The sequence below is a fragment of the Pituophis catenifer genome, unplaced genomic scaffold (assembly GCF_029215685.1).
Source record: "Pituophis catenifer annectens isolate HBS135680 unplaced genomic scaffold, rPitCat1.0.hap2 SCAF_2, whole genome shotgun sequence".
Lineage (NCBI taxonomy): Eukaryota > Metazoa > Chordata > Lepidosauria > Squamata > Colubridae > Pituophis > Pituophis catenifer.
Window position 1 is genome coordinate 263,303,625 of NW_027256882.1, and position 25,956 is coordinate 263,329,580.

The following is a 25,956-nucleotide window of genomic DNA, read 5'->3' on the forward strand; positions in this document are numbered from 1 at the left end:
TAGTGGCTGGGAAAAATAGGTGTTGGGGGAGAAAGAGAGAAAGAAGGACTACTAAAATCCTCTTTTTAAAAAGATTTTATTCTGCTTTTTAAAAACTTTTCCTCAAAATCCTTTGTGTGTATATGTACTGTACATATTTGCTTGTAAATTTTATTTAACTAAAAAGGGGTTAAAATATTCAAAATTTGAAATTGATTTTTAGTTTATATCTTTTAACAAGAAATATTTTAGAAATGACCTCATTGCATTTATGTTGAGATGCAGTTGAAATATATTAATCTAAATACATTGTTTTATTTTGGTAAGAAGCTATTACATATATTAACTCAACTTTGAGTTTAATGTCTTCAGATGTTTATATTCCATCTTTATCAAATGGGTGCCGACCTCTGAACAAAGAAAATATTGATGAAAATATTGTTCAGCATCAGAAAAACATACATGTGGCTTTAACTATTTGATGGTTTGCAGAATTGATTAAAATAGATTAATCATGGATGATTGTAACCAATCATATTTTTAATTTATTAATATATGTACATCTGTTAATATACATTATGCATGTTTTGCAGCTTTTTAACAGCTTTTTTCCTCTTGTAATTTGGTGTAAATTTTTTTGTATTTAGGTAATAAAAAAGAAAAAAATGAGCTGTTTCGTGCTATTTGCAAGTCAGACTCTTGACAAGAACAAAAATGCATAAAGTATCAATATTGCAAAGTAGTTTATAAAAGTAGAAAGTATATTTTAGTAGATATCACTGCCCGTTTGTCACTAACAGCTGGGAGTTCATAACTCGTGTTTTAGAAAAAATAAACCATATACTTTTGACATCATATCCCAACTTGGCATACTCTAAACTTTCCCATTCCTACTTAGCGTGACTTAAAATTCTGAAAAATGGCAATTCCATCTTATCAGGTGCCTACTAGATTTGGGAGACTTATTCTATAACCACCATTATTCACTGAAGATGCAGTTATCTCATATAGTTTAACAGCTTATAATTAAATACACCATAGAATTCAATAGAGAAAAAAGCATTCGAGATGAAATAGGTGCACATCAGTGGTGGGTTCCTCCCGGTTCAGCCCGGTTCTGCTGAGCCGGTAGCGGTGACGATATGATGTCACCAAACTGGTTCTGCCTGCCCCCCCACCCCCCTCCCCGTGTTATTCTTACCTTTTATTTGGCCCCATCCCCAATCTATTGCTGGCTCCTGAGTCCCAGCTGATGGCTAGAGGGAAAAAAACTGTTTAAACTCTTGCCACTGGGCTTCAAAGGGCCGCCCTACAGCTGATCAGTGTTAAAAGAAAACAAATGAGTAGACCAGTGCCTGCAAAAATACATGAGTAGAACAGTGCCTGCAAAAATAAATGGGTAGATCGGTACAGCTCTGCAAGCAGTTAAAAGCCTGGTAGACCAGTACCTCTGCTAAATCCTAAACAATTGTCACATGACCATCAAACCACACCCACAAAATAAGCCACGCCCACAGAACCGGTAGTAAAAAAATTTAGAATCCACTCCTGGTGCACATATCTGAAAGGTTCTGAGTGTTTTAGTATATTTCAAGCTCAAGCTCAGCCAGAAATTTGATGCAGCTGCAGTATTAGGCTAGTCAGTGAAACTATGTACTATTGTGTACATCATAGCAATTAAATGGTTCTGCTCCATTTTCTTCTAAATGTGATACCCTCTTTCATTCTGCCCACCACATTTTAAGGACATTGACAAATACATGTGTATTTAGAGAACAGCAAAAGTGATGAGGAATCTGGAAATCAAGTCCTAGGAGAAACAATTGAAACAGAAGACGTGAATTTGTTTAGTCTGGGGAGAAGGAGAATTATGATAATGATCTTCAGATATCTGAAAGGCTGTCATGCCAAAGATGACTAGATTTGTTCTCTGTTACTCCAGAGGATAAGACTAGTATCAATTGCAGGGAAGCAATTGGGAGAACTTTGCCGAAGATATTAACTGCAAACTGCTTTGTAATTGCCACACTAAATTCAGGAGTTTGTTAATACTGTTAGGTATGCATATTTTATTAATCTACTGCAATAAATGTATTTTTAATTGGTTCTACAAGGTACCTTCTACAATACTCACACACACACACACACACACACTTACAGATACTTCTTTAATTTTTATTTAGACAAGGAGAAAAATGCATGGAATAATACAAATCGTTCGATCCATATTAAAGTGATTGCTAATGGAAACTCCTATCATGCTTGCATGAAAACAGAAGCTATGGCTGGAAGGGGGCTCAGGATGGTCTGTAAATCAGGCAGATTGCCAGTTCATGAGACTTTGGTTGTAGCAGACCCTCAAATGATGAAGATCTTAAAACAAAATAGTAGTTACTGGCATGACCCTCTAAAACAGACGTAAGCAATAAACAATTATATATATTATATAAATAAGAGACAGAAATAATATTTTCTTGTATTACACTCCTCTAGTTATAGACTTATACAATTAAAATACCACATAAAACACTAAATTAAGTAAGAACCATATATTTAAAATTCAGTTAAAGTTCAATTAACCAAGACAGAAAGGAAAGGAGCAAGGTGCGCAAGGGGTGGAGATGGGGTCTGACCAGGGGTGAAATCAGCAGGTTCCGACAGGTTCTGGAGAACCGGTAGTGGAAATTTTGAGTAGTTCAGAGAACTGGCAAATGCCACCTCTGGCTGGCCCCAGAGTGGGATGAGAATGGAGATTTTGCAATATCCTTCCCCTGCCACGCCCACCAAGCCACACCCACCAAGCCACACCCACAGAACCGATAGTGAAAAAAATTGGATTTCACCACTGGGTCTGACTAATTGATTAACTACCTCCAAGATGTCATTTCCCCATTGGGGCCTCAGGGCAGCTGGCACAGCCAGGTCTTAAAGTCCTTTCGAAAGGCTAGAAGGGAGGGTGTGGATCTTATCTTGGGGAAGGGGTGGGCAGCATGTTCTAAAGGGCAGGTGCCATGGCAGAAAAGGCTCTTCTGGATCCCACCAGCCCAACTTCCTTGACCGATGAGGTCCATAGCATGTTTCCTCTGTCGATGCAGGTTGGACAGGATAATCGCATTAGATTATTGGAACTACAACTCCAGAATTAAGAACTGTACATCTTGTCAAGGTGTAGTTTTTCTGTCTCAGCTGGCTATTTTCTCCAGGTTCCTACCGGTATTATAAATATGCCGTTTTTATGCAATATATATCTATTACGTACAGTACATCGGTTGCATGATTTCATTAGTTACTTGTTTTAGTTTCTAATAATGGAAAGTTCAGAATGGGTTTATTTGTGATAGGGATCAAACAGAGCTTCTCTGTATGGTAGCATTTTTAAAACAGTTTCTACATCAAGGACTGTGCTAAAGCTGCAAAGTATGCACCAATACCATGTCAGACACAGGGAGGCAAAGGAATTTGGAAATTAGAGTAAGGAGTGGAGGTGAAAAAGCTGGAAATGGAATACAAAGTTGGGGTAGGACTAGATCTATCAGTCCCATGAAATATAACGTATTAAATATCATGTAATGAGATATCTAGGAACACAGTATTAATACTAAAACATGACTTTGGCATTCCCATTCCCTCCATCAAAAACTCAGGTAACAAATACAATAGTTATTGTTTAGACCAGCCTGAATGACCTGCAACCCACCCAGCAATATGACCCACTGGTGTTTATTTAAAAATAACCAATCCACTGCCACCAAACTTCACCACCACCAAGAAAGATCTGTGCCTAGGTTTTTGCAGTCACTTCCACTCTGAAGATGCACTGCCAAGTGCCACCAAGCCTCACAGTCGGTGGCAGTTCCATCATTGTCTATTGGGCTGCTAGTTTTGCCCAGCTATTCCATTGTAATCCACAATTATTTTTCAGGGTATTAATCTGGTCCTTTCCCTTCTACAGTATACGCAGCCTTGCTTTAGACTTCACATCTCAGATCATGACTTCAGTCAAAAAGACAGCAATTTGATAATCTGAGGCGCCTTGAAGCCTAAATATAAATGATCTTATCAGGAAAGGGGAAATGAAGGGGAATTGACTACATTAAAAATGTGAATAGTTTACATACTGCTTTTTCAAAAAATCTGTTATTTGTTCTAGCAAAAATGTTTTCAAAATCAGAGCTTAATGTGTCTAGGATGCTTAAAAACAGATAATTACCCCAAAATTGTCTAGAATGTATATGGTACTTTGAGCTTTTGTTGGAAATGGGGACAACATGAAGGGTAATTTTATCATGCCTAGAGTTTAAAGAAGTTAACATTTCTGGGTGCAAATACATATATTGATACAAAGAATTTTAAAGATCAACATTTGACTGAAAGCAGAACTTTTCTTGCTAGATTAATGGATAGTCAATTAGAAAAGAGCCATGGAAGATTTTTTATTTTTATATATGATTTACTGCTGTCAGCCTTTTATATGCGGCAAAAATAGAAAGACTGAAATATCCACAATGGAAGAATAGTTTGTGAAGATGACATAGTAGCAGAGATGATATATATTTTTTAATTATAGAAACCTCAATTACATTTATTAGTGATTGAAAACCCCTTATGAACTTTTTGCTGAAAAAAAGAGAGAAGTGAATTTGTGAATTACGGGTTTGAAGATTAGAAACTAGCTAAATGGAAACAAAGAAACTTAGAGACAGCAAAATATAAATGTATCTAAAACCACTGTCAAGATCAGAAGATCCTTGTTTATAATTGTTCATTTCTACTTCTTTTTCTATTTTCACTTGTATTTATATTTATCTCTATTCAATTTTTCCTTTAATAAAAAAGACTAAAAACTTTCCTACACAAGTCTTAAATATAATGTGAAAAACTGTGTAAACAATACGTTTAAAACAAAAGCCAGGTTCTTGCTGGTTTGGGGAGAACAGAACAAATCATAAATAATCTTAGTTAAAAGTTCATCAATTGACAAATGCCGGACACGGGCAATAAAGTAGTATTTTCCAAGCTTGGAATTCTTTTCCAATCTTTTCCAGAATTGCCGACTGCGGAGTTCTGGGAGTTGAAGTCCACACATCATAAAGTTGCCAAGTTTGAAAACAGCTGCAATAAAACTATCTTCGCTTCCTACCCCCCACCCCCACCCCCCAACGATGGCTTTTATTATTCAATCAATGCAAGAACCTTAATACGGCATCAAGAAAAGTTAAACTTTAAAAATAATGTTTCACACATTCACATCGAAAAGGCATCGGGATCCAAATGCTAAAACTTGCAAAATTTCATCAATAAAAACAGGAGATCTTGAAGCTTGCTGCATTGCATTCCTTAAATGGGCGTAGGGAAGAAAGCCAAAGAGAACTAACTACCTGGTAGTTCACCCTAATCTTGTTAAACACGCGGGAGAGAAAAGGGAAAACGCAGGACAAGAAACACGCCCAAAAAACCCCGAGAAGCACGCCCCCTTCCCTGATCTCCCCTCCGCTTTATTCTTCTTCCATCTCCCCGTCCCCCTCGCGTCCCTTCCCCTTACGTCATTTCCTGGGCGGCCATCTTGGAGGCCTGGCTATCCTATCGGGCTCCATTGGATTTCGGGGGTGGGTGGGGATTCGTGCCGGATCTACCTCGGCTGGCATCGGCGGGGACGGGGCTGCCTTTGGGGCGCTCGACTAAAGTCGCTGGCGGCCGCCATTCGCGCATCGCAGCGCCTGCCTGACCGTCGCTATGTCGGATTTCGACAGCAACCCTTTCGCGGACCCAGACCTTAACAACCCTTTCAAGGTAAAGGGGGAGGGAGGGAGACGCAGGTAGGAGTGGACGCACCGCCGTGTCTCGGCTGAGCAGCCGCTCGGAGCACGTCGAGTTGCGCCGGAGGGGAGGGGAGGGGGGGCGTTCGTTATTCGTTACTCTCAGGGCTGGCGGACATACTTGCAAACTCTACCTTCCACGGTAGCGCCCTGTTCTGCCCCGCCCTCTTCCACCCTTTTGCGGGATACAGAGATCTCGGCCGGCTCGATCTTTGGCCTCCCAAGGAAGCTCCATTTGGGAACCTGCTCTTCCTTCCCTGCCTTTTTACTCGGAGGAGGAGGAGGAGGCTGTCTGGTTGCATTAGCGATGTTCTGCCCTCGAAGGGGCTTCTAGAGGAGGGGTGGCCAGGTGGGCGGAGGGGGTGTAGGGCTCGGATGCTCCAGTGGTTTGCTTCTCCCAGAAGGGTGCTGCCCTCTGTTGCCAGGTTCCTGCTGTCGCTGGTAACGTCGTCTGCCTCCCCATCTCCCGTCTAGGAAAAGTTAAAGATGGAAAGAAATAGTGAGTTGAAGACTGGGACTTTTTAAATGGCTTATGAATTACTGGGGGAGGTGGCCAGATGTGCCTGCAAAGTATTGAATTCCTTAAAAAGCAAAGGCGGCTGAATTGAGGGGGGTGTGGTGGTTTAAAAAGATGATATCAAGCTAATCACTTTGTAAGGTCAGCTGGAGGGTTATCAAATTTTATTTATTCGTTTTTGAAATCCTGCCTTTTGTTTCTTTATAGTAACTCCAAGGCCGCAAACACACACAATACTCCTTCCTCCGGTTTTTTCCCAACAACAGTCCTGTGTGAGGTGACTTGGGTTGAGAGAGAGAGAGAGAGAGAGAGAGAGAGAGTGAGTGACCCAAAGTCATCCAAGTGGTTTTTCATGGCTAAGGCAGAACCAGAAGTGACAGTCATATGGTTTCCAGGCCATATATGTAAAGTGGATTAAGTATGAAGGCAGGTCATAAGATTGATGTGCCAACTACTATTAAGGTGATATACAAATATTATGGAATAAATACATGTATGCATCTGTACCAACTTGCAGGCTTGAATAAAATAGGATGCCTACTTCTGAACTTGTCATATAACAAGAATGGAACTGAGTTTCCCCAGGGACTCTCCCAACCTGGGGTAAGAGGTAGCAGGAACAATGAATAATAATTTGGCCTGCTATTTTTATAAATATACAGTGTGTGTGAGAGGGAGGGAGGGAGGGATAAAGGAAGGAAGGAGAGAAAGAAAAAAAGGAAAGGAAAAGGAAGGAAGGAAGGAGAAAGAAAGGAAAGAAAAAGAAAGGAAGGGAAAAAAAAGAAAGAAAAAGAAAAAAGAAAAAGAAAAGACTTCCAACTGGCTGGAAGAGATAGTTTAATGTGAAATGAAGCTGTTGCACTGTGGAAACATTACAGACATTATTAAGAAAGAAGCCAAAAATAAATTTCTAGCGCTGTAATGTTTTTGTGAAAATCGGTGGTGTAACCACACTTGAAATATCATGTACAATTCTGAGGCTAAGAAAATACTGTAGAGCAAGAATAGTGCAAGAAAGTGCAATCAGAATAATCAAGGGACTTGAAGTCATTTGAGAAGTGTCATACTTTTTTTTAGTTGGGAGAAAGCGATACTTAAGCAAGTACTGTAATGAAAAAAAAATGCATAGGATGATATATGGCTCAGGACAGGTAAAAAGAACCAGTACCTTACAATGTATATTTAAACTAATAAATTTATTCCTCTGAATGTAAGGATAGACCATTTAGAATATTAGACAAATTATTGACTAACTCATGATCCTAAATATTACTTCTAATTAGGGATGGAGTAGCAGTCATCATTCCATGTTTTGCAGTCCACATCTGGAAGTCCTCCTTTTAGTATCATAAGCAATCTACTGTACTTCTTAGTTCACTTGCTAGCAGGAAGGTGCTATTACTACGATGTTCTTATTTGTGGACTTCCTTCAGATATCTATATTGGCTGTTTGAAATAAATGCTAGATTAAGTAAGTAATTTTATCCACCCTGGTTTCTCTTATGTTTTCTCTTCCTTTCAAAATTGTCAAAAGAGTCCTAAACAGATGACAGTGTTAAAGTCTCTAAAGAAAATATAATATTTTCTAGATGCCATTAATTAATAGTAAATGAAGAGAATTTCTGATTAATACCTGCTTTGTTCTAAATTATTATCTTAAATAATTATTATTTATTCAAAATGTAGTGTTTAGTATTTGTCAAGTTGGAAGAAAAATCTAGAGTAATTTAGAGAACTTCAGAATAGTAGTAAGCAAATTGCTTTCCTGGAATGTGTTAGCAATTTCTGTTGTAAATTTATCACACACGAACTTCAACATTTATTTTCCTCAGTAATTCCTACAAGTATATTTTCATACTTAGTGAATTAGATTTGCATAATCTATCTGGCTCCTGAACTTTTAGTCTGTTAATTTCCTTAGACATTTAGTCTGTTTATACTTTCATCATTTAGGACAGTTCTTTCTTTTCATAGTGGGTGTACCATGTATCACCATCAACTTTAGTGAAAGTTATCCAAACTCAACCTTATGTGTTTCCCTTCAAATATATTGAAATTATTTAAAATTCTTTACAGTATTGATTCTCTCCATTCAGATCTTTAAGCTTAGCTAGAACTGTTGTCTGAAGGAAGACAGCAACTATTAAACCAGCTTGAATTTCTAATGGGCTTTACCTTAAATTCCTGAAGTATGGCATCACCCAGTGTAAGATGTCTATGCCTATGTCATACCCAGTTCTTGTTTTGTGAAGGCTGTCAGCCATACCAGGTAGGCCAGACAGGAAATACAACCAGATAAGCTAATTTTACTTTATTGTAAACCTATATTGACATTAATTTGAAAGTACATTTCTCCAACCTAGCTGAAGAAACTAGAGAAGATCCCTTCTGAGCCTCTTGCCTCACCCACTCTCCAGCTGCAGGCTATGCTATCTCTTATCTGATCATTCCAGAGGCAGCATTTCTTTGCCCCTCTCACAGGAATTTTACTACCTACCATTACAATGGCCACTATGTATAGATAATTATAATTATCTCCACATACTATATTTCATCTCTCTCTGACCAACGAATATATGCACTCGTTGATGCATATATTTTTCATAGATGCATGTATTTTTCTCAGTGCCTCTAATGAAGTGACTTGTAATTCCTGAAGCCTTCTTCTTTAATAAATGTTTAGTCTTTAAGATGCTATGTGCTTTTCTGAAAGGTCATACTATCTTGGTAGTTTCTGTGCTTTCAGCTGTTAGAGCTTACTCTGTTGCATAAGTTCTGTCCTCTAGTGAATTTGCTGGTAAACCTGCAGTTGTAGATTTCAAGGATTGAGGTAAGGTATTCTTTGGGAATATTAAATACACATGTACAAGGTAAAATTCTCAGATTACATAATGAGCCCACATTTTTAACTATACTGAGACTTTTTCCTTCCTAATTTGTCAACTTCAGACCTTAAGGCACTTCCTCTCTATTTTCTCTTTCCCCTCTCCTTTGCAATGTGGTAGTGCCAGGAGCATCTTCTCCCTCTCATCCTCCGAGAGTGTAAGAAATACTGGATAGGCATCATATCTCTGTTACTGTTTGTTGGCAAGAGTGGACAACACAACTTCCTTAACTTTGCTTCCCTCCTACTTGGGGATGTGGGGAGGGGAGAGATTTCCATTTCTTTGGTGGAAATTGGAGTGGTTTCAGAGTTCCTCCCCCTCTCCTTCCTAATAGAAGAAAGCAAAAAGAGGGAGAATTTTCATCTCTCCATTTTTTTATTTTCAACTTTTCTCAGTAGTGAACTTTCTCTTTTCCTGGATATCCCTTCCAGTGAATAAGATGTTCCCTTGTGTCTCTTCTGAGACAGATGTGTAACATATTTCCACCTAAATTCTTCTCTCCTATCCCCAATTCCAAGATTGGCAATGATGTTGTAATATACTGGGGTGTGGGTGTGTGAATCATGACATGGGTGAGAAATAATGGAGAGCTTCAGTATCGATGGAGGTTATGTTGGGATTTATATATACGAGTAGTCTAAAATGTTCCACTAGGCATCCAGCTTCTTAGCTGAGGAGAAAAGAATCAAATAGTAGAATCAAATCACATTTGAAAGCTAAATGTGATAGGAGACCTTCACAGTGATGCAACAGAGGACTTGCAGTGTTTTGGCATTATCTAGCTGTTCTTTAAGGAGATCCTGAGGAGGCCACTCAAATAACTTACAACTGGGATAAATTTGATAGAAGACATGACAGTGATCTGAAACAATGACATCTGAATAGATGTATTTTGAAAGCAAATTTAGCTGTAGTTAAAAGATAATTAGTCTTGCTGGTAGTTTATGCAAGAATGAAGTTAATACTCTTAAGGTAGCATATGTCTTCTTGATTTCTCCAGCTACAGAAGATAGATATAATGAAGGTGGAGCGTAATGTCCAATAATTGAAACAGCTTTCAAGAATTGTGCTGTTAATTGTATGCCTCTGAAAAATATAAGATAATTGGGCAGGCTTAGTTCTAGATTCTGGAAAACTTACTGAACAAATAGATGAGCTGTCTGAGGGGCAGCCGGAGACTATGGTGGATTAAATTGAGATATCTTAAAAAAAATAATAGCAGATACTATCAGAATAATATCCAGGCAGTTGATACATGGTAGGTCAACAATAAATGTTCAGGGAAATTATATCCTGTGATCTCTTTATAGAGGTGAAGGAATGCATTACTCTAGCTGGTTTGTTAGTGAAAAGTTTGGCATGGCAACGAGTGTGGTAAGAAGAAACCCAAGACTTGGTATCTTCTCTGATACAATACAAAAAGTCACAGAGAAGGATAAGGGTCATTTGAAATAGTTCAGAATGTCTACCTGACAGGTTGCTTGTAAGAGCAGAGTTGTAATTTTTTTTTCCTCAAGGAAAGAAAAAATTACATTATTATGACACAGTTACCCCTGTTTCTAATGGAAAAGGAAGAAGACAATGAGCCAAAATATAAGCCAATTAGTCAGGTAGGGAAAGAGTTTCACTTCCAGCCCCAAACGCCTCACAGAATGAGTAACATGTTGAGGAAGGAGCACAATTTTCTAGTCCAATCTAGAGGTTGGAAGAGTATCTTAAGGCACAAAATATTCTGACTTTCATGTTAGAGCATCCATGTAGGAGGCGCAACATTAAAACAACAAATTGTGCATCCAACATGGCACTCTGTCAGTACAAGTAGTTCTCGGATTACAACTGTTCATTTGGTGACTGTTCGAAGTTACAACAGCCTGAAAAAAGTGACTTATGACCATTTTTCACACTTATGACCATGCAGTATGCCCATGACCACATGATCAAAATTCAGATGCTTGGCAACTGACTCATACTTACGACGTTTGCAGCGCCTTGGGGTCATGTCAGCTTCTACAACCTTCTAACAAGCAAAGTCAGTGGGAAAACCAGATTCACTTAACATTTATTAACAACTGCAGTGATTCACTTAACTGTGGCAAGAAAAGTCGTAAAATGGGGCAAAATTCCACTTAACAAATGTTTCACTTAACAGCAGAAATTTTGGGCTCAGTTGTGGTCATAAGTTGAGGACTACCTGTATATCAATGATCCAAATTTCTGTAGTTAAATCTACTTTGATAAATATTGTGTTTCTTTGGGAATATTGGGAGATAGCAGCAATGCTGAAAAATGTTTAATGATTAAAAACTCCCTCTTAAAAATATCATTCACAGTTACATTCAGAAGTGCTGATATCCCTCCATTTTCCAAAAATTTTGTAATGTTTTCTAATGGCCATACAAATAATATTTAATCTCTATGAATAGTTACATCAACATTTTATTTATTTATTGTGAAATATCTGTCTTATGGAATATACTATATTCCATTGCAGTTCTTCTGTAGAAGCTAATAGAAAGCACCTCATTTCCAAGTATTGGCTGTTTTATATTTTCCACCTTCCTAAATTTCTTGAGGGAAAGCTCTATGGATCTACTATAGCTACAACAACTGTAGTATTTGTTGTGTCTTGAACCAAATCATATTCACCCATTAAAGCAGTACTGGTACTAGATAGGATTTGTTGATTGTTTGCATTTTTGGTGTATTAATTGGCAGCATAGTTCACTTCTTTTACCAATCTTTAAAATTGCATCCAACTTTGATTTCCCTGGATAGTGCTATTTTTGTTTTGATGTTTGTGCTGAAATTGCAATTCCAATAGTCAGGGTAACTAATTTTTAAAAAGTAATTTACTTAGTGGTATTTTCATTTTAAAACTTTCTGCTCTGAGTTAATTTACTAGTAAATGGCTGCAATGAAAATTTATTGTATCTTCGATATTACAGATTTATAAACAACTTGCCCAGAATGAATTAATATTACATGTTGCGAACCCCCCAAAAGAAACTTTTTTTGTGCTTTTGTCTACTCTATAATGTAGAATTCTTTCTGTTTTATATCCTAAAATAGAAGAATGGGTGTTCTGTTACCTGAATGTTAGTTAGGCTCTAAACCTATCCCTGGATAAGTAATGGAAGATAGTTAAATGCTGTTTCTAGGATATGAATAGATACTTTTTAAAAAAATAATGTATCTTTGTCTCATTGATTGTACACAGTGAAAAAGATGGTACCTGTCAAAATGCAATGAAAGTTGTTGCTTTACTTTGTTTCTCTATTAGAGAACACGAGAAACATAACTTGAGTAGCATAACTATATTAACCTGAATTAGCTCTTGTCACTCTTACTTTTTCACAGAAAATCATATTTTTAATTACTTGAAAATAGCAATAGCAGTAACACTTAGACTTATATTCCACTCCCTAGTGCTTTACATCGATCTCTGAGTTATTTACAGATGTCAGCATATTATCTCCAACAATCTGGGTTCTCATTTTACCGATTTCGGAAGGATGGGTTATGGTTTTACCGACCTTGGAAGGATGAGTCAACTTTGAGCCTTTGATCAAACTCCTGGTTGTGGACAGATATAACCTGCAATACTGTATTCTAACCATAGCACTACCACGGCTCCAAGGTTTCAGCAAATCCTAATGTTCCCATGAATCAGAATTGGGAAAGAATATCCACTGTCTGTTATTCTGCTATGTGAGGGATGGGAGTGGCTGGGTATCTAACCGGAGTGTGTGTGTGTGTGTGTGTGTGTGTGTGTGTGTGTGTGTGTGTGTGATATATATAAAACACTATATCGGTATATAAAACATCTAACATCTAATGATTTGTGAGTGGAAGAAAAGCACGATGTTATTCCATTGGTTCCCCCCCTCCCCCCCACTTCACTTGCGTCAACATTTTATTCTGTTTCTGTTTTCAGGGAAGGGGGAGAGGGAGAGATTATTTAGCTGCATTACTTTATTATGCAATGGAGCAAAACTATCAGCTTGGACCTGCGCAGTGTATTAATATGAAGAAAAGGAACTTGAAAATACAAAAATTTTAAATGTTAAACTTACGAAGTGCCAATCAAAATATATTATTAAAATTTAAAATCAAATAAAAATTATGGTTATTTTTAAAAATAATCTTTTAGCTCTTAATTTGAGAGAGAGAGAGAGAGAGAGAGAGAGAGAAACAACATTTTCCAATTGCAACAGAATGCAGATAAAATAGTGCTAATTGCACCTATTTATTTCTGGCTCATCCCTGTCTTGTTAAACCTATGAAAGAAAGGATCATGTCTATGTGCACCCAAAAGTATGTTCTCAGGCCTGGGGTTGATGTGTTTGTGAATATAGTATTTTTTTTACTGTTATGGTTGTTCTGTTGTCATGGCTTTTATGTTTTCTATTATGTTCTTAATTGTTCTAGTTGTATATTTCTTACGTTGCAAGCTACCCATTTTCTTTTTGGGAGACAAAAATAAATAAATAAATAATAAACCTATAGTTAACTTTTTGAACTGCTAATCAAAGGTTTTTGTTTTTAGCTCAAGTCAATCCACTTCAGATTGAAGGACTCTTGATTGAGATTATAAATTAAACTATCATGCTGATTTAGTGTAGGTTGGAAGATAGATTTTTTTAAAAAAAATTTGTCAAGAGTGACTGAGCAATATACCAAAATAAAAATGGTACTTTCTCCCATTGTCATATGATGGACATGTAACTCATACATCTCATACATTTTAATAATATTAGAATATTACAGTTGAATAAAATTTGGGCCTCTTTCTTATGTTACGTTGCAGATACTACTTTTTTGTCTATATGTTAGTTTCAGAATGGTAATTCCCAGTTGGTTTGGTTCAGTGTTGAAATGCATCTTCAGGTTTCTGGCTGTAGTCCAGTAATCAAGCCAGTTTAAGAAAACCTTTTGTTTTTTGTTCTCTAAAAATAACACTAAAGAGTACACTACACTTATAACACTTTAATTGCAACTGTAATCAATGTCAAAACCCTTCCTGTTAGGACTGTTCATTAAGTTCTTAGAATATAAAATCAAACATATCTAGGAACCATTTTGCATGATTCATGGGATTTGTAATAGAATTTGTAATAGCTAGCTAGCTAATCCTTGGAATGAGATTGTACAGATCACTTGTGTACATGTGTGTGTGTGTGACTGGTCAGGGAATAGGACTACAAACCAGACTGGGAAATATAAAAATAATCTAGAAGGCATGACAAACCACTTTTCTACCATGTCAACAAAACTGCGTGGATACAGACTCACTAGATGTAGAGCACAACCTGAAGGCAGCTTTCCTTACCAAAGCACATGATTTGGTCATGCAGAGAAACTGCAATCAGTCCAAGATAATGTTGTAAAATTAGTTTTGCAGAAAATAGAAATGAAGGAGAAATATTGTCTAGGGTATGAATTAGGGTGCATTGTTGAACAGAACTGCATGTAATAGTAATCTAACTTGCTAACATAGTTGGGCCTTATGCATATATATGTAATGGACATAGATAAATACTTCAGATAAGTACTTCCTAAGGAGGAGGCTGCATATACAAGTAATCTCGACTTACAACCACAATTGAGCCCAAAATTTCTGTTGCTAAGTGAGATAGTTGTTAAGTGGGTTTTGCCCCACTTTATTATGACCTTTCTTGCCACAGTTATGTGAATCACAGCAGTTGTTAAGTTAGTAACAGAGTTATAAAATGAATCTGGCTTCCCCATTGACTTTGCTTGTCAGAAGGTTGCAAAAAGTGATCACATGACCTCAGAACTCTGCAACCATCATAAATATGAGCCAGTTGCCAAGTGGTTGAATTTTGATCATATGAACCATGGGATGCCTCAACAATTATAAGTGTGAAAAATGGTCATTTTTCAGTGCCACTGTAACTTTGAACGGTCACTAAATGTAAGATTTGTAAGTCAAGAACTATTTGTATGTATTGCCTTCTAGAGAACAATGGCAGGTAGATAATAGTATTTCCAGCAGACAGGAAGACTAAATTAATTTCAATCTGTGGACTAAAAGTGAGGAAAATGGAACTCAGAGCTCCTTTTTTGTGCTACCTCTGTGTGTAATGTATTATGGCCCCATTCTCCAATGCAATTCAGCTTTGGAAGAGATACTTTACTTCTTCCTTTTTATTTGTAATTTCTCCCATTTTATGTTGAAGAATTCTAACATCACAACTTGGGATTTGACAGATAATGGATAATAGTTTAATTCTGTATTATCTCCTGTATTTCATGTTTAGCACAAAGTATTGGTTTTTTTTTTTTCTCAAATCAGAGTCTGACATAATATTTTGGTAGGATAAAATTACTTATTCATAGCTTCCAATGCATGATTGATTATGAATTTTGTATTTCAGTTTCTTAATGAAGCTGGAAATTCAGTTGAAAATTGAGAATTCAGTTACATATGTAGGAAGAGCAGATCTATTTCATAGAAGTTAAAATAGGTTTAAAAGGTGCTCTGCATGAAATTGATTTACAATATAGGGAAAATAAGTATAAAATGTGTTTCTCTCTTCAGTACTAAATGAAATCAGTTCTACAAGTAAAAACACTGCAGAATTGTCTAATCTTTATTCTGTTCTTATTTAAAGAATACTAGTAAATATAATTTCTAGTACATTTTTGAAGTAATACAATGATATTGTCTTAATCGGTTGTACATACTGTATACTTGCATCAAAAATTAACTTAAGTCTTCAAAGAATTCTAAAGAATTTTTATAGGGATGCTATGCTTGTGAAAAAAAGAGTATTTTGTCTTTAAATTGCTATTTTTGTTTGGGCATAGTTTTGTGGATTGGTGTCCATGTTACCAGTTCCATGGGATGTGTCCTGAGATGATTTATGCACATGCAAGCATCTTGTTGTGGCCTGTTGACCGCCGGCCCCTCCAGCAGCCAAATTAGAGGAGGAAGAGGAGGCTTGAGAGCCAGGGACAGCATCAAGGCAACCTGTCAGCTCTGAGGGGGAAGAGAGAATGGAGCTGGCAGAGAGAGAGAGACAGAAGCGAAACCTGGACCATCTATAAGCCCTCAGATGGAAAGTCAACAGCTCCCAGGTCTGGATGTGGTTGATGAGGAAGAGAAGGAATAGCTGGGTCCAGTGCCTGACGCATGGATGCGCAGAAGGCAGAGGAGAGGAGAGCAGTGGAAATCCATGGGTCGTTCCTTGGAAAAGAAGAGCCACCGCTGCTAGCAAAGCCCCACCCTAGCTCTGGGGATAAAAGGCAGGGGGTGGAGATGAATAGATGTGGCAGACAACTATTAATCTCCTGGACAGACAGACTTGTTAGCCTGGCGGGGGCTGCTGGCGCTCCTAATAAAGGAATCTGAGTGAACTTCAGAGGGTTTGTTGTGTTTAGGGAGCTGGATCAGAACACATCTATCCATAGGTATAACAGTGATATCAAAGGAAATAAATTAGAAAAAATGGCTTTATCATGATACTTTTACAAGATGTTATCATAAAGTAATATTTATAATCTGATGTTGATAATATACTTGTACTGAAGTGTAATAACAAGGCACAAGTGAGAGAAATGAACATTGATTAAGTTAATTCAACTGTTCCTCACTGTATTTTGTCATTTCTTCCATTGTTAAAGAATAACTATCTTGAACAATATATATTTTCAAGGAAAGGAATAGTATAAACAGTATAAAAACAACTTCCTTTAAATGAATTGTCCTGCTTACTGTAAGGATATGTCAACTTTTTGGGAAAAAACGGGTAGCAGGATAATTCCTTATTAATGTAGTTTAATATAGAGAAGTTGATTTTGTGATGAGTTCTAGAAAGAATCTAGTTTAAATAGCTATCACAAACCTCAAACTATGCTTTTAGTGCTTACTTGGGTTCATATCTGGGAACCAGTGCTAGTTTATACATATTTTCTATAATTTTTCTCTCTTTTTTCCCCCCTCTGTTGGTAGGATCCTTCCGTTACACAAGTGACTAGAAATGTTCCACCAGGATTAGATGAGTACAACCCTTTCTCAGACTCCAGAACGGTAAGCATTTTTATTTTTCTTTTAGATGGCATTTTTAATCTGCAAAATTTGTATGTGCTACTATGACTTCATTATATTTTCAGAGACCAAATCCTATTTGTATTTTAATAAATAATGTTTGAAGCAGGCTATTTTAAAAACGAAGTGTAATCTTATAGTCTGATGGGATATAATACAACTACCTTGTAAAGTTTAGCAGATTAGACATCACTAGTATTTCCATACATAGTTTATGAAATGCATAAAATATCCAGCAAATTATAGTAATGCTTCACATATATCTTGCAGTCCTGTATAATGTAAGATATCTTCATTGGTCTCTGAGGAGTGTCTCAAAAATAATTTTGATTTTTTTTTTTTAATTTACTAGCCACCACCAGGAAATGTCAAAATTCCTAATGTGCCCAGTACACAACCTGCTATAATGAAACCAACTGAGGAACCACCCGCTTATACTCAAATTGCAAAGGTATATTTGGAATTATTTATAACAGAATCTCAGTAATGAAAGTTAACGTTTTTATTCAGACCATTTTTACTGCTTATTTCTGCATTTATTTTTCCGTAGGAGCATGCCTTGGCCCAGGCTGAACTGCTTAAGCGACAGGAAGAATTAGAGCGAAAAGCAGCTGAACTAGATCGCAGGGAAAGAGAGATGCAGAGTCTCAATCAGCAGGGAGGTATGTTGATGTCTCTTAAGACAGTGTGCTGAGGTGATCCTCAAAGCTGATATTGCAATGGAAAAAAATAATTTAGTGCTAGCAGTTTATTGTCTGAAATTTGTCAATCTTTTTACAGTAGGTGGCAGCACCTAGCCAGTCTTGACTGATCATGGAAAAACTAGAATATACTAATAATAATTAAGTAGAGACCCATGGGGAAATTTTCGGACTGTAGGCCAGGCTTAAAAAGCAAAACTGCCCTAAATCGCTTTCACTCTAGTTGCCAAGAAAACAGTGTGGATCTGGAAGTGAACTGAATTTGTGGAAGACTTCATTGGTCTCCTCCTAGAAGTGCAAGTGACAGAGGACACTTTCAGACACCTGATGCTGGATTACTCATAAGGAGATTGTTTTCTACCAGTTTTGAACTACTGTTCTTCACATCAGTCATTTCCCTGGGTGTAGAAATAATTGTCAAGAGAGACAAAAGAACTTCCTGATTTAAATAATTGGGGAAAAGCCATTGTTACAACATTTTCAGCATTTAGATACTTCAGTTTTATTTTACTTAAAGAACTTACTGTAATGATTCAGTCTAGGCATTAGAATTTTGTGTAATTTAAGAAGTGAATTATTTTAATTTTTTAATTACATTGTTTTCACAATTAAGCATATATGATAGTCTTTTTTCCCACCATCACTTTCTGGGAGAACCTATAAGAGATAAATACAAAGGCATAGCAAGCCCACTGCTAGTAACATTTTTCTCATACCCCCATTCATATACAACACTAATTGTGACATAGGAGACCATTTTGGTGAGATTAACGGTGTGTAGAGTGAGTTAGCTCTTATCTTTTGAGTTCCAACACAGTAATTAGACTGAAGAAAGCTTCCATTGGCAGTAATGGCTTTTCTAAAATGAAATTGCCGTGTAGAGTTGAAGCTACAGACTGGAGATTCCCCCTACTTTATCTGAAGTCTCTTTTAATGAATGCAGTTTCAAGTGAAAATAAATAATGCCTCACTTCTGTTAATTCAGGGGTACGATGTTCATAGGATTTCAAAACTTTTTTCAGCTAGTTACCATTATTTATTGGAAATTAATCGTATGTGTGTTTGTATGTGCACGTTGTTGGAATGCAATCTGCTTAATCAGGAGACTTTTCATAAACTTTTCTTCAGAAATTATAAAATGAAACATGTAAAGTGACCCTTAATGTGTATCAAAGCATTTGCTTTTTGCTGTTGCAGGAAGAAAGAACAATTGGCCTCCATTGCCAGGAAATTTCCCAGTAGGCCCTTGTTTTTACCAGGATTTTTCAGTAGACATCCCTGTAGAGTTCCAGAAAACAGTAAAGATTATGTACTATTTGTGGATGTGTAAGTAATACCTATGGAACATATTTTAGAATTTTGAATTATATTTAGGTAATGTTTCAATGACAATATTTTCATAAGCAAAATTAATTTATTGAAAATTAAACTTGTGTAGTTCAATCAGCATTTTGCTACCTGTCTAGCATAACCTTTTATGAATATCCACATAGCACCAGAAGACCTTGGAAGGGCCTGGAACTAGTTGTACTTCATAGTTTCAAGGAATAGATATATTGCAAAATCAAATTTGGGTCGGTCACCCGGACCAGAGATTTACTGAGATTTCAGACTCATGCTGGAGCCCATCTTCAGGGAACTTCTCTCTACTGGAATACGTATTTTGGGTTGTTCTGTGAGTTGTGTTTATATGGTGCCTTCCTATTGGATGATTGGTATGTTGATGGCTGGCGATTGGCTGTCGTTTCCTTGAGCTATCAAGCCCTCGGCTCCTAAATATTTGATAAGTGGTAAATCAGCACTCCTGTTAACTGACAACAGGCCCATTTCCCAGGCTTTAATCATTTCCCTGGCTATCTTTGTATCTGCATGGCCAATGATCTTAGTAGCTGCAAAATTAAATGTATGTCCTTGTTCATTGCAGTGTGAGGCTACCAATGAGTTTGGTCTCTTCTCTGACTGCTCAATTGCAATCTGGTGGTTAGAATCTTCCCCGTTTGTCTTACATAGTCAGAAGATGAATCTCCAGCATGAGCTCGGAAGAGTAAATCTTTGGTCCTGGTGACCGACCCAAATTTGATTTTGCATCATTATTCTGGGACATGTATATTTGCCTTCATTCATAATAGATATATTGTACAGGGATACTTCATCTGCAAGCAAAGAGCCCTATTATTTGCAAAGGCCCATGAAGGATAGTACCTCAGATATACAGGTATTAGAGATTAAATGCATTTATTTTACTTCTGGGAACTTTCTGTTTAGTTATTTATTTATTTATTATATTTGCTGCCTACGTCACCATGGGGCTACTCTAAGCGACTTACAACAATAAAAAGGAAAAAAATGAAGAATGTAAACAGAATTAAAATAATAGAACAATAAAACAAACTGTGAAAAAGAACACAATGAGAATATATCAGTATGATACTTTTGCTTGAGTTTAAAAAGGAAAGTAATTTTTATTTATTCTTTATGATTCCTGAGAAATATCTCTAGAAACATCAGGGATTATTGTTTTCATTTTCTTTAGGATGACAGTCCTTCCTTAAATAGGAATCCTATTTAAAGTAATGTAAAGTCTCCTTTCTATTTAACTAGTAATTTAGGAATAAATTCATTTAAAATGGCCTTTAATTAAGTAGGAAACAGTTTCCCTAAAATATCTTCTTAATTTATTCCTATAGAAATTCTGTTTTCCATGATAACAAGTTTTGCATAACAGCAGGTAAATAAAAAGCAATGTTGCCTTTCTTCCGTTTTCTTTTATTCCCATATTTCTTGTATTATCATAAAAATATCAATTTGTTCCTCTTTTCTTCCTGGAATAGTTCATATGAATTATTATTGAATACCCATAGACTAGCAGATTTTGACTCAGTTGGCACAAAAATATGGCCCTGATATAGTGGACTTTTTCCAGCTTTGTAAGCATGCTAGGAAACAATAAAAAGATGGATAACTGGTAATGTATTCCCAGATACCTCCTACTTATGGCATTTTTCACATGAGGCAACAAGGCTATCAACAGTCATTAGCTAGATTTAAGATGCTCATGAAAAAGTTTAAGTATAGTTTATCAATAAAATACATTTGCATTTTCGTTGTACTTAATACTGTTTGCTCACTTATATTAATTACTTAATGAACATTACTATATACTTATTTTTGTTATTTAATTTATATTCTCCAATTTCCATATGGCAAAGCATCTTCTGATATTACTGTGTTTTAAAATATACAAATGGGTTTGTGGCAGTTGAAGCTTGGTTAACTGTGATTTAATAGAGTTCATGGAATTAGGCTATATTATGACATGCTATACGCATGGGCCCTTGACTGTAAATTAAATGGACTAAAATCTAAAGAAAGATTTACTTACGTTTTTGGCACTATAAGAGCTGCAGTGGTGCAGTGGTTATAATGCAGTACTGCAGGCTACATCTGCCGGCTGCCTGCAATTTGGTAGTTCGAATCTCACCAGGCTCAAGGTTGAACCAGCCTTCATCCTTCCAAGGTGGGTAAAATGAGGACCCAGATTTTTGGGGGTAATATGCTGACTCTAAACCGCTTAGAGAGGGCTGTAAAGCATTGTAAAGTCTAAATGCTATTGCTATAACATGAGTGAGGGATATTGATTTTAAGCCCTTTGCAAGGTGACATTTTCAGACATAAACACACTGTCAGGGTTCCAAGTAACACCCCCAACCAAGTAAGACTCAGAGGCAGGCAATTCTTCAAAGATCCATTTTATTAGAGATATCATATTGGCATCTGTGTTGTGACCTCGGCTTCCTGAGTCATTGTGTGAGTCAACACACAAGTAATCCCAAAAACCTCTTCTATTGCAACAACTGTGAATTACGTTCATTCACAGCTGAGTCCCAATTAGTTGCAAAAGGTCCTTCGGGAGAAGTCCTTCGGGATAATCACCAACCTTTATCTCCCTTGACATGCTGCCAAAGACCTACTTGGCAAAGCCACACAGAGTCCAGAATCAAACAGAGATGCCAACTGGGAACAGAATTAACAACGTTGCTTTCCTGCAAAGGGCCCACGTGCCTTTGTTCCTCTTTTAAGCCTTATGGGGGGGGGGGGATCATCTCCAGGTCTTACTCCTGAGTTGTCCCTTTTGTTTTAATTGTTCTTGCCTTCTGGCAACTCTGCACATGCGCGCACTAGCAACAAGCTCCTCCTGTTCCTCTGCTTCTGATGTCTGACTCTGGAGGCTCCGGAGTCCATGCATAACTCCCAGATGGCCCTGGCACCATCTCTGCCTTCGACGCAAAGCTCTCGCCTGAGCCTTCCCCAGATTCCAGAACTGGCCCATGTTCCTCTCCAGCCTCTTCATTGTCTGACTCCTCTGCCAGCTCTGCAGGCTGCTGGCGGACCACAACCATCTGGGAAAACCCGAATTTGAAAGCTCTTGGGTTTTACCCACCCAAAGGAAAGTAAAAGTCCCTTCCTCTGCACCCACAAGTTCATCACATGGTCCAATCAATCAACTGTCCTAACAGGAGATGTCTCCCAGTCACGCCTCTCCAGGTGCAGGCTGAACGTCCTTGACTCTCAGAGAAAAGAATGTTGTTATGGCTAAATAACTCTACCAACTCCATGCAACTCCCCTCCCACTTTCCCACAGCACTAGGTGTGGCAGCCTTGAAGATCCAAAGAAAAAGATGGCCTCCAGGGCTGACAGGCTGCCCCCCCTCAACCGATGATTGTGTCCTGCAATGAGAGGAATGTAGGAGGTTAATACAGTCAGTCCCTAACCACCTCCCTTAGCAGAAGTGGCAGGAGGGGGGGGCTGCACTGGCTTGTTCTCAGTGGCGGGCTGGGGGGGCACTTCATTGACACTCTTACGGTTTCTTGCGCACGCATGCACACCAGCCAGCTGGTCTTTGCGCATGCCAGAAACTGGAAGACAAGGCTGCTCTTTCGGTTACCCGCACGCGCGCTCCTGTTTCGGCATTCAGTTCCAAAAAAGTTTGCCAACACTGATATAGGCCAAGGTTGTAGAACATGTAGCCTGCCAGTTGTTAAATTACAAGTCTTAGCAGCTTCAGCCATCAATAAGGGATGATGAAAATATAGTTCACCAACATTGTAAGCATATATTGTAGAATGTTTCCCATCATTAATGTAGCATACTGCCACCATTGTAAGTAATAACAGATGCACAAACTGTTACTACAGTAAATTATAGTAACCTGTGGGACAAGAGCAGGCTGAGCTGAAAAATGGGGTTAAATGTACCATCAGTTTAGAATCATTGCATTGCCACAGGAGACCCAAGTCCAGCCCCTGTGAATTCCATTGACCTTTTTTTAATTCCAATTTAGGTAGCAATAATAAACTCTTCTGTTTTGAACTCAATGAATGCTCCTGATTATTTGCATCTGACTATTTCAAGATTTTCCTTCTACAAATTTGAAATGTTCCGTGCCGTATATGCAATATATATGTCAAAGCCTAACCAGAATCCTGTACCAATTTTGTGCTTAATGTAGAATTCTACCATCTAGATTTCTAAATTCATACATGAAAACTTTCCTATAAAGTATATGTACAAATGATCACAATTTTTTTATGTAACTTAACTTTTTTTAACTAATAAGAACTTGCAAATGACTTAAGCAGTATATAATTTGATATAAGTAATTGTAGGGTATTGTGCTATTCCTGTATGTATTTACTGGCCCAGCTTTCAGATAATTAAATAGTATCTACAAAAATCTGTACATCCTGTAATTATTGTAGAAACATCAGCTGCTAAAGCAAGTATCATTGCTTGCTTCTGTAACCGGGAAAGTTGGCAACATCTAGGGTTAATGTTTATTTCAGAAGTAAAAGCTTTACTCTTTATCATACTTTCACAAACACATAAATTGTTATAATCCAGGACTGATATTGAAAAGATCAAGTTTTATTTCAGTCTTTTTTTTCTTCAAAACTGTATAATTGGAATGATTATAAGTATAAAATTTGGCAGTTATGAATAAATGCAGATTGGTCAGGATGTTAATCATTTATAGTGGTTAAGATAATTACAGATAGTCCTCGTCTTATGACCCCAATTGAACCCAAAATTTCCATTGCTGAACAAGACAGTTGTTAAGTAAGTTTTGCCATATTTTATGACTTTTCCTGTCACCGTTGTTAAGCGAATCTAGCTTCCCCGTTGACTTTACTTACCAGAAAATGGCAAAAGCTGATCACATGACCCTAGGACTGCAACTGTCATAAATATGAGCCAATTGTCAAGTATCTGAATTTCGATCGCATGACCACAGGGATGCTGCAGTGGTCGTAAATGTGAAAAACGGTCAAAGGTCACTTTATTTTTTGTGCTGTTGCAACTTCTAACGGTCATTAAGTGAATGGTTGCAAGTCAAGGACTACCTGTACTGAAAAATATTCTCACCATCAATATTGCTTTTAAAATAAAAGTTTTCTAATTGATATTATTTACATATGCAGAGATTCTAAGCAGGCACCCTTTTTAAAAATGCTGTATGCTAGAGCTCTTCCCCCTGAAAAACATAATTAAATGTTATCTAATTCTGGGTTTTATTTAATTGACCAAACTAAGTAATAATTTTAATTAGCAATTTTATGATGTTTGTGTGTCTATATTTTTCTTGACTGTACACCGCCTTGAGTCCTACGGGAGAAAGGTGGTATAGAAATATAATAAATAAATAAATAAATAAATAATTGAGCGATATGGATGAATAAAAAGAGGCTATTGTTAAGGGAATTGCCATTAAAACTCTGCTACCCTAAAACAGAAAGTTGAGTGGGAAAAGCATCCATTGTTCTTTAAAATAATTTCTGAGGCTGATAGAAGCTGAGTATGTTACTGTAGTACTTTCCTTTGATATAGGAAGTAATTGGCCATGTTTTTCATCTGGCAACACACACAGTAGTGGCCAAAATTGTGGAAACCTTTTGGGAAAAGTGTATTTTCTAAAATTAGTTATAACAGCACTTTTTTTTTTAGTAGTACCATAAAATTATATATTAATGAAAAGATAATTTAATCAAGAATGTAATGCAATAACTTTTATGAAGGATTTGCTATTAGAAAGCAGTTATAAAGAAGAAACGTGAAACGAGATATACAAAAATTATCACCATAGAAAAAACGAGATATACAAAAATTATCACCATGTCAGTTAATACTTGGGTAATCTTTAGCATGGATCATGGCCTTACAACGTTTTCCCATGGAGTGAACCAAGTCTTTTAGTTCTGCAGCTGTTATAATATAAAACCAAGATTAAATGATTGCTTCTATTAATTGGGTTTTATTGCTAGGTTGCCTCTGATTAACAAGTTTCTTTAGTCAGCTCCATAGATTTTCAATTGGATTAAGGTCCCAGGCCATTCCAGCAGTGAAATATAATTATCTTGAAACTCCAAAAAAAAGTAGCGTCATTAGCCATCAAACCTCAAAAATACACTTTTCCCAAAAGGTTTCCATAATTTTGGCCACTACTGTATATACTGTGAACCATAATGCATATAGAATACTATAGGAGAGAATCCAGAATTGGATTTTTAGGGATAGCTCCTTTCTATGAGTTTCTAATTTAGTGAGCATTTCTGATACAGTGGAGATTGCTATTTCCTTCTGCAGCTGCAGCTGATCCCCTCCAAAAATTTGCTCCATAGCATAGGAGTAACAACACTAGGAACTATATGGGTAGGGGGGGAAATTTCACATCCTTCCAGTGTTGCTAACAATGTTTTGAACAGAACACTACTCAAAGGACCTGAGTGAAGAAAGTTTACACCCAACCCAGAGTATGCTAGGTGTACTATATGCTGTTTGAGGTAGCATATCAGATATTTCTGCTCTGACTTATTCCCTTATGTAAGGGTTAAAAACCTGTGGCCTTCCAGATACATCTGAGTTACAATATAGCATAGTTTCATGAAGGACTACAGATTTCATTTTCTTTTGGAGAAGCAGGTTTCATCT

General features: G+C 37.1%; 1 protein-coding gene across 1 annotated transcript in view; it reads left to right on the forward strand.

Moving 5' to 3' along the window:
* Positions 1-5,617: 5,617 nt before the first annotated feature.
* SCAMP1 (secretory carrier membrane protein 1) overlaps positions 5,618-25,956 on the forward strand; it is a 33,244-nt gene continuing 12,905 nt past the window's right edge. Inside the window, exons 1-5 of the mRNA XM_070935836.1 lie at positions 5,618-5,769; positions 17,173-17,250; positions 17,621-17,719; positions 17,819-17,930; positions 19,167-19,295. Of these exons, the coding sequence (XP_070791937.1) occupies positions 5,713-5,769; positions 17,173-17,250; positions 17,621-17,719; positions 17,819-17,930; positions 19,167-19,295 (475 nt within the window). The 5' untranslated portion in view covers positions 5,618-5,712. The remainder of the gene's footprint in view (positions 5,770-17,172; positions 17,251-17,620; positions 17,720-17,818; positions 17,931-19,166; positions 19,296-25,956) is intronic.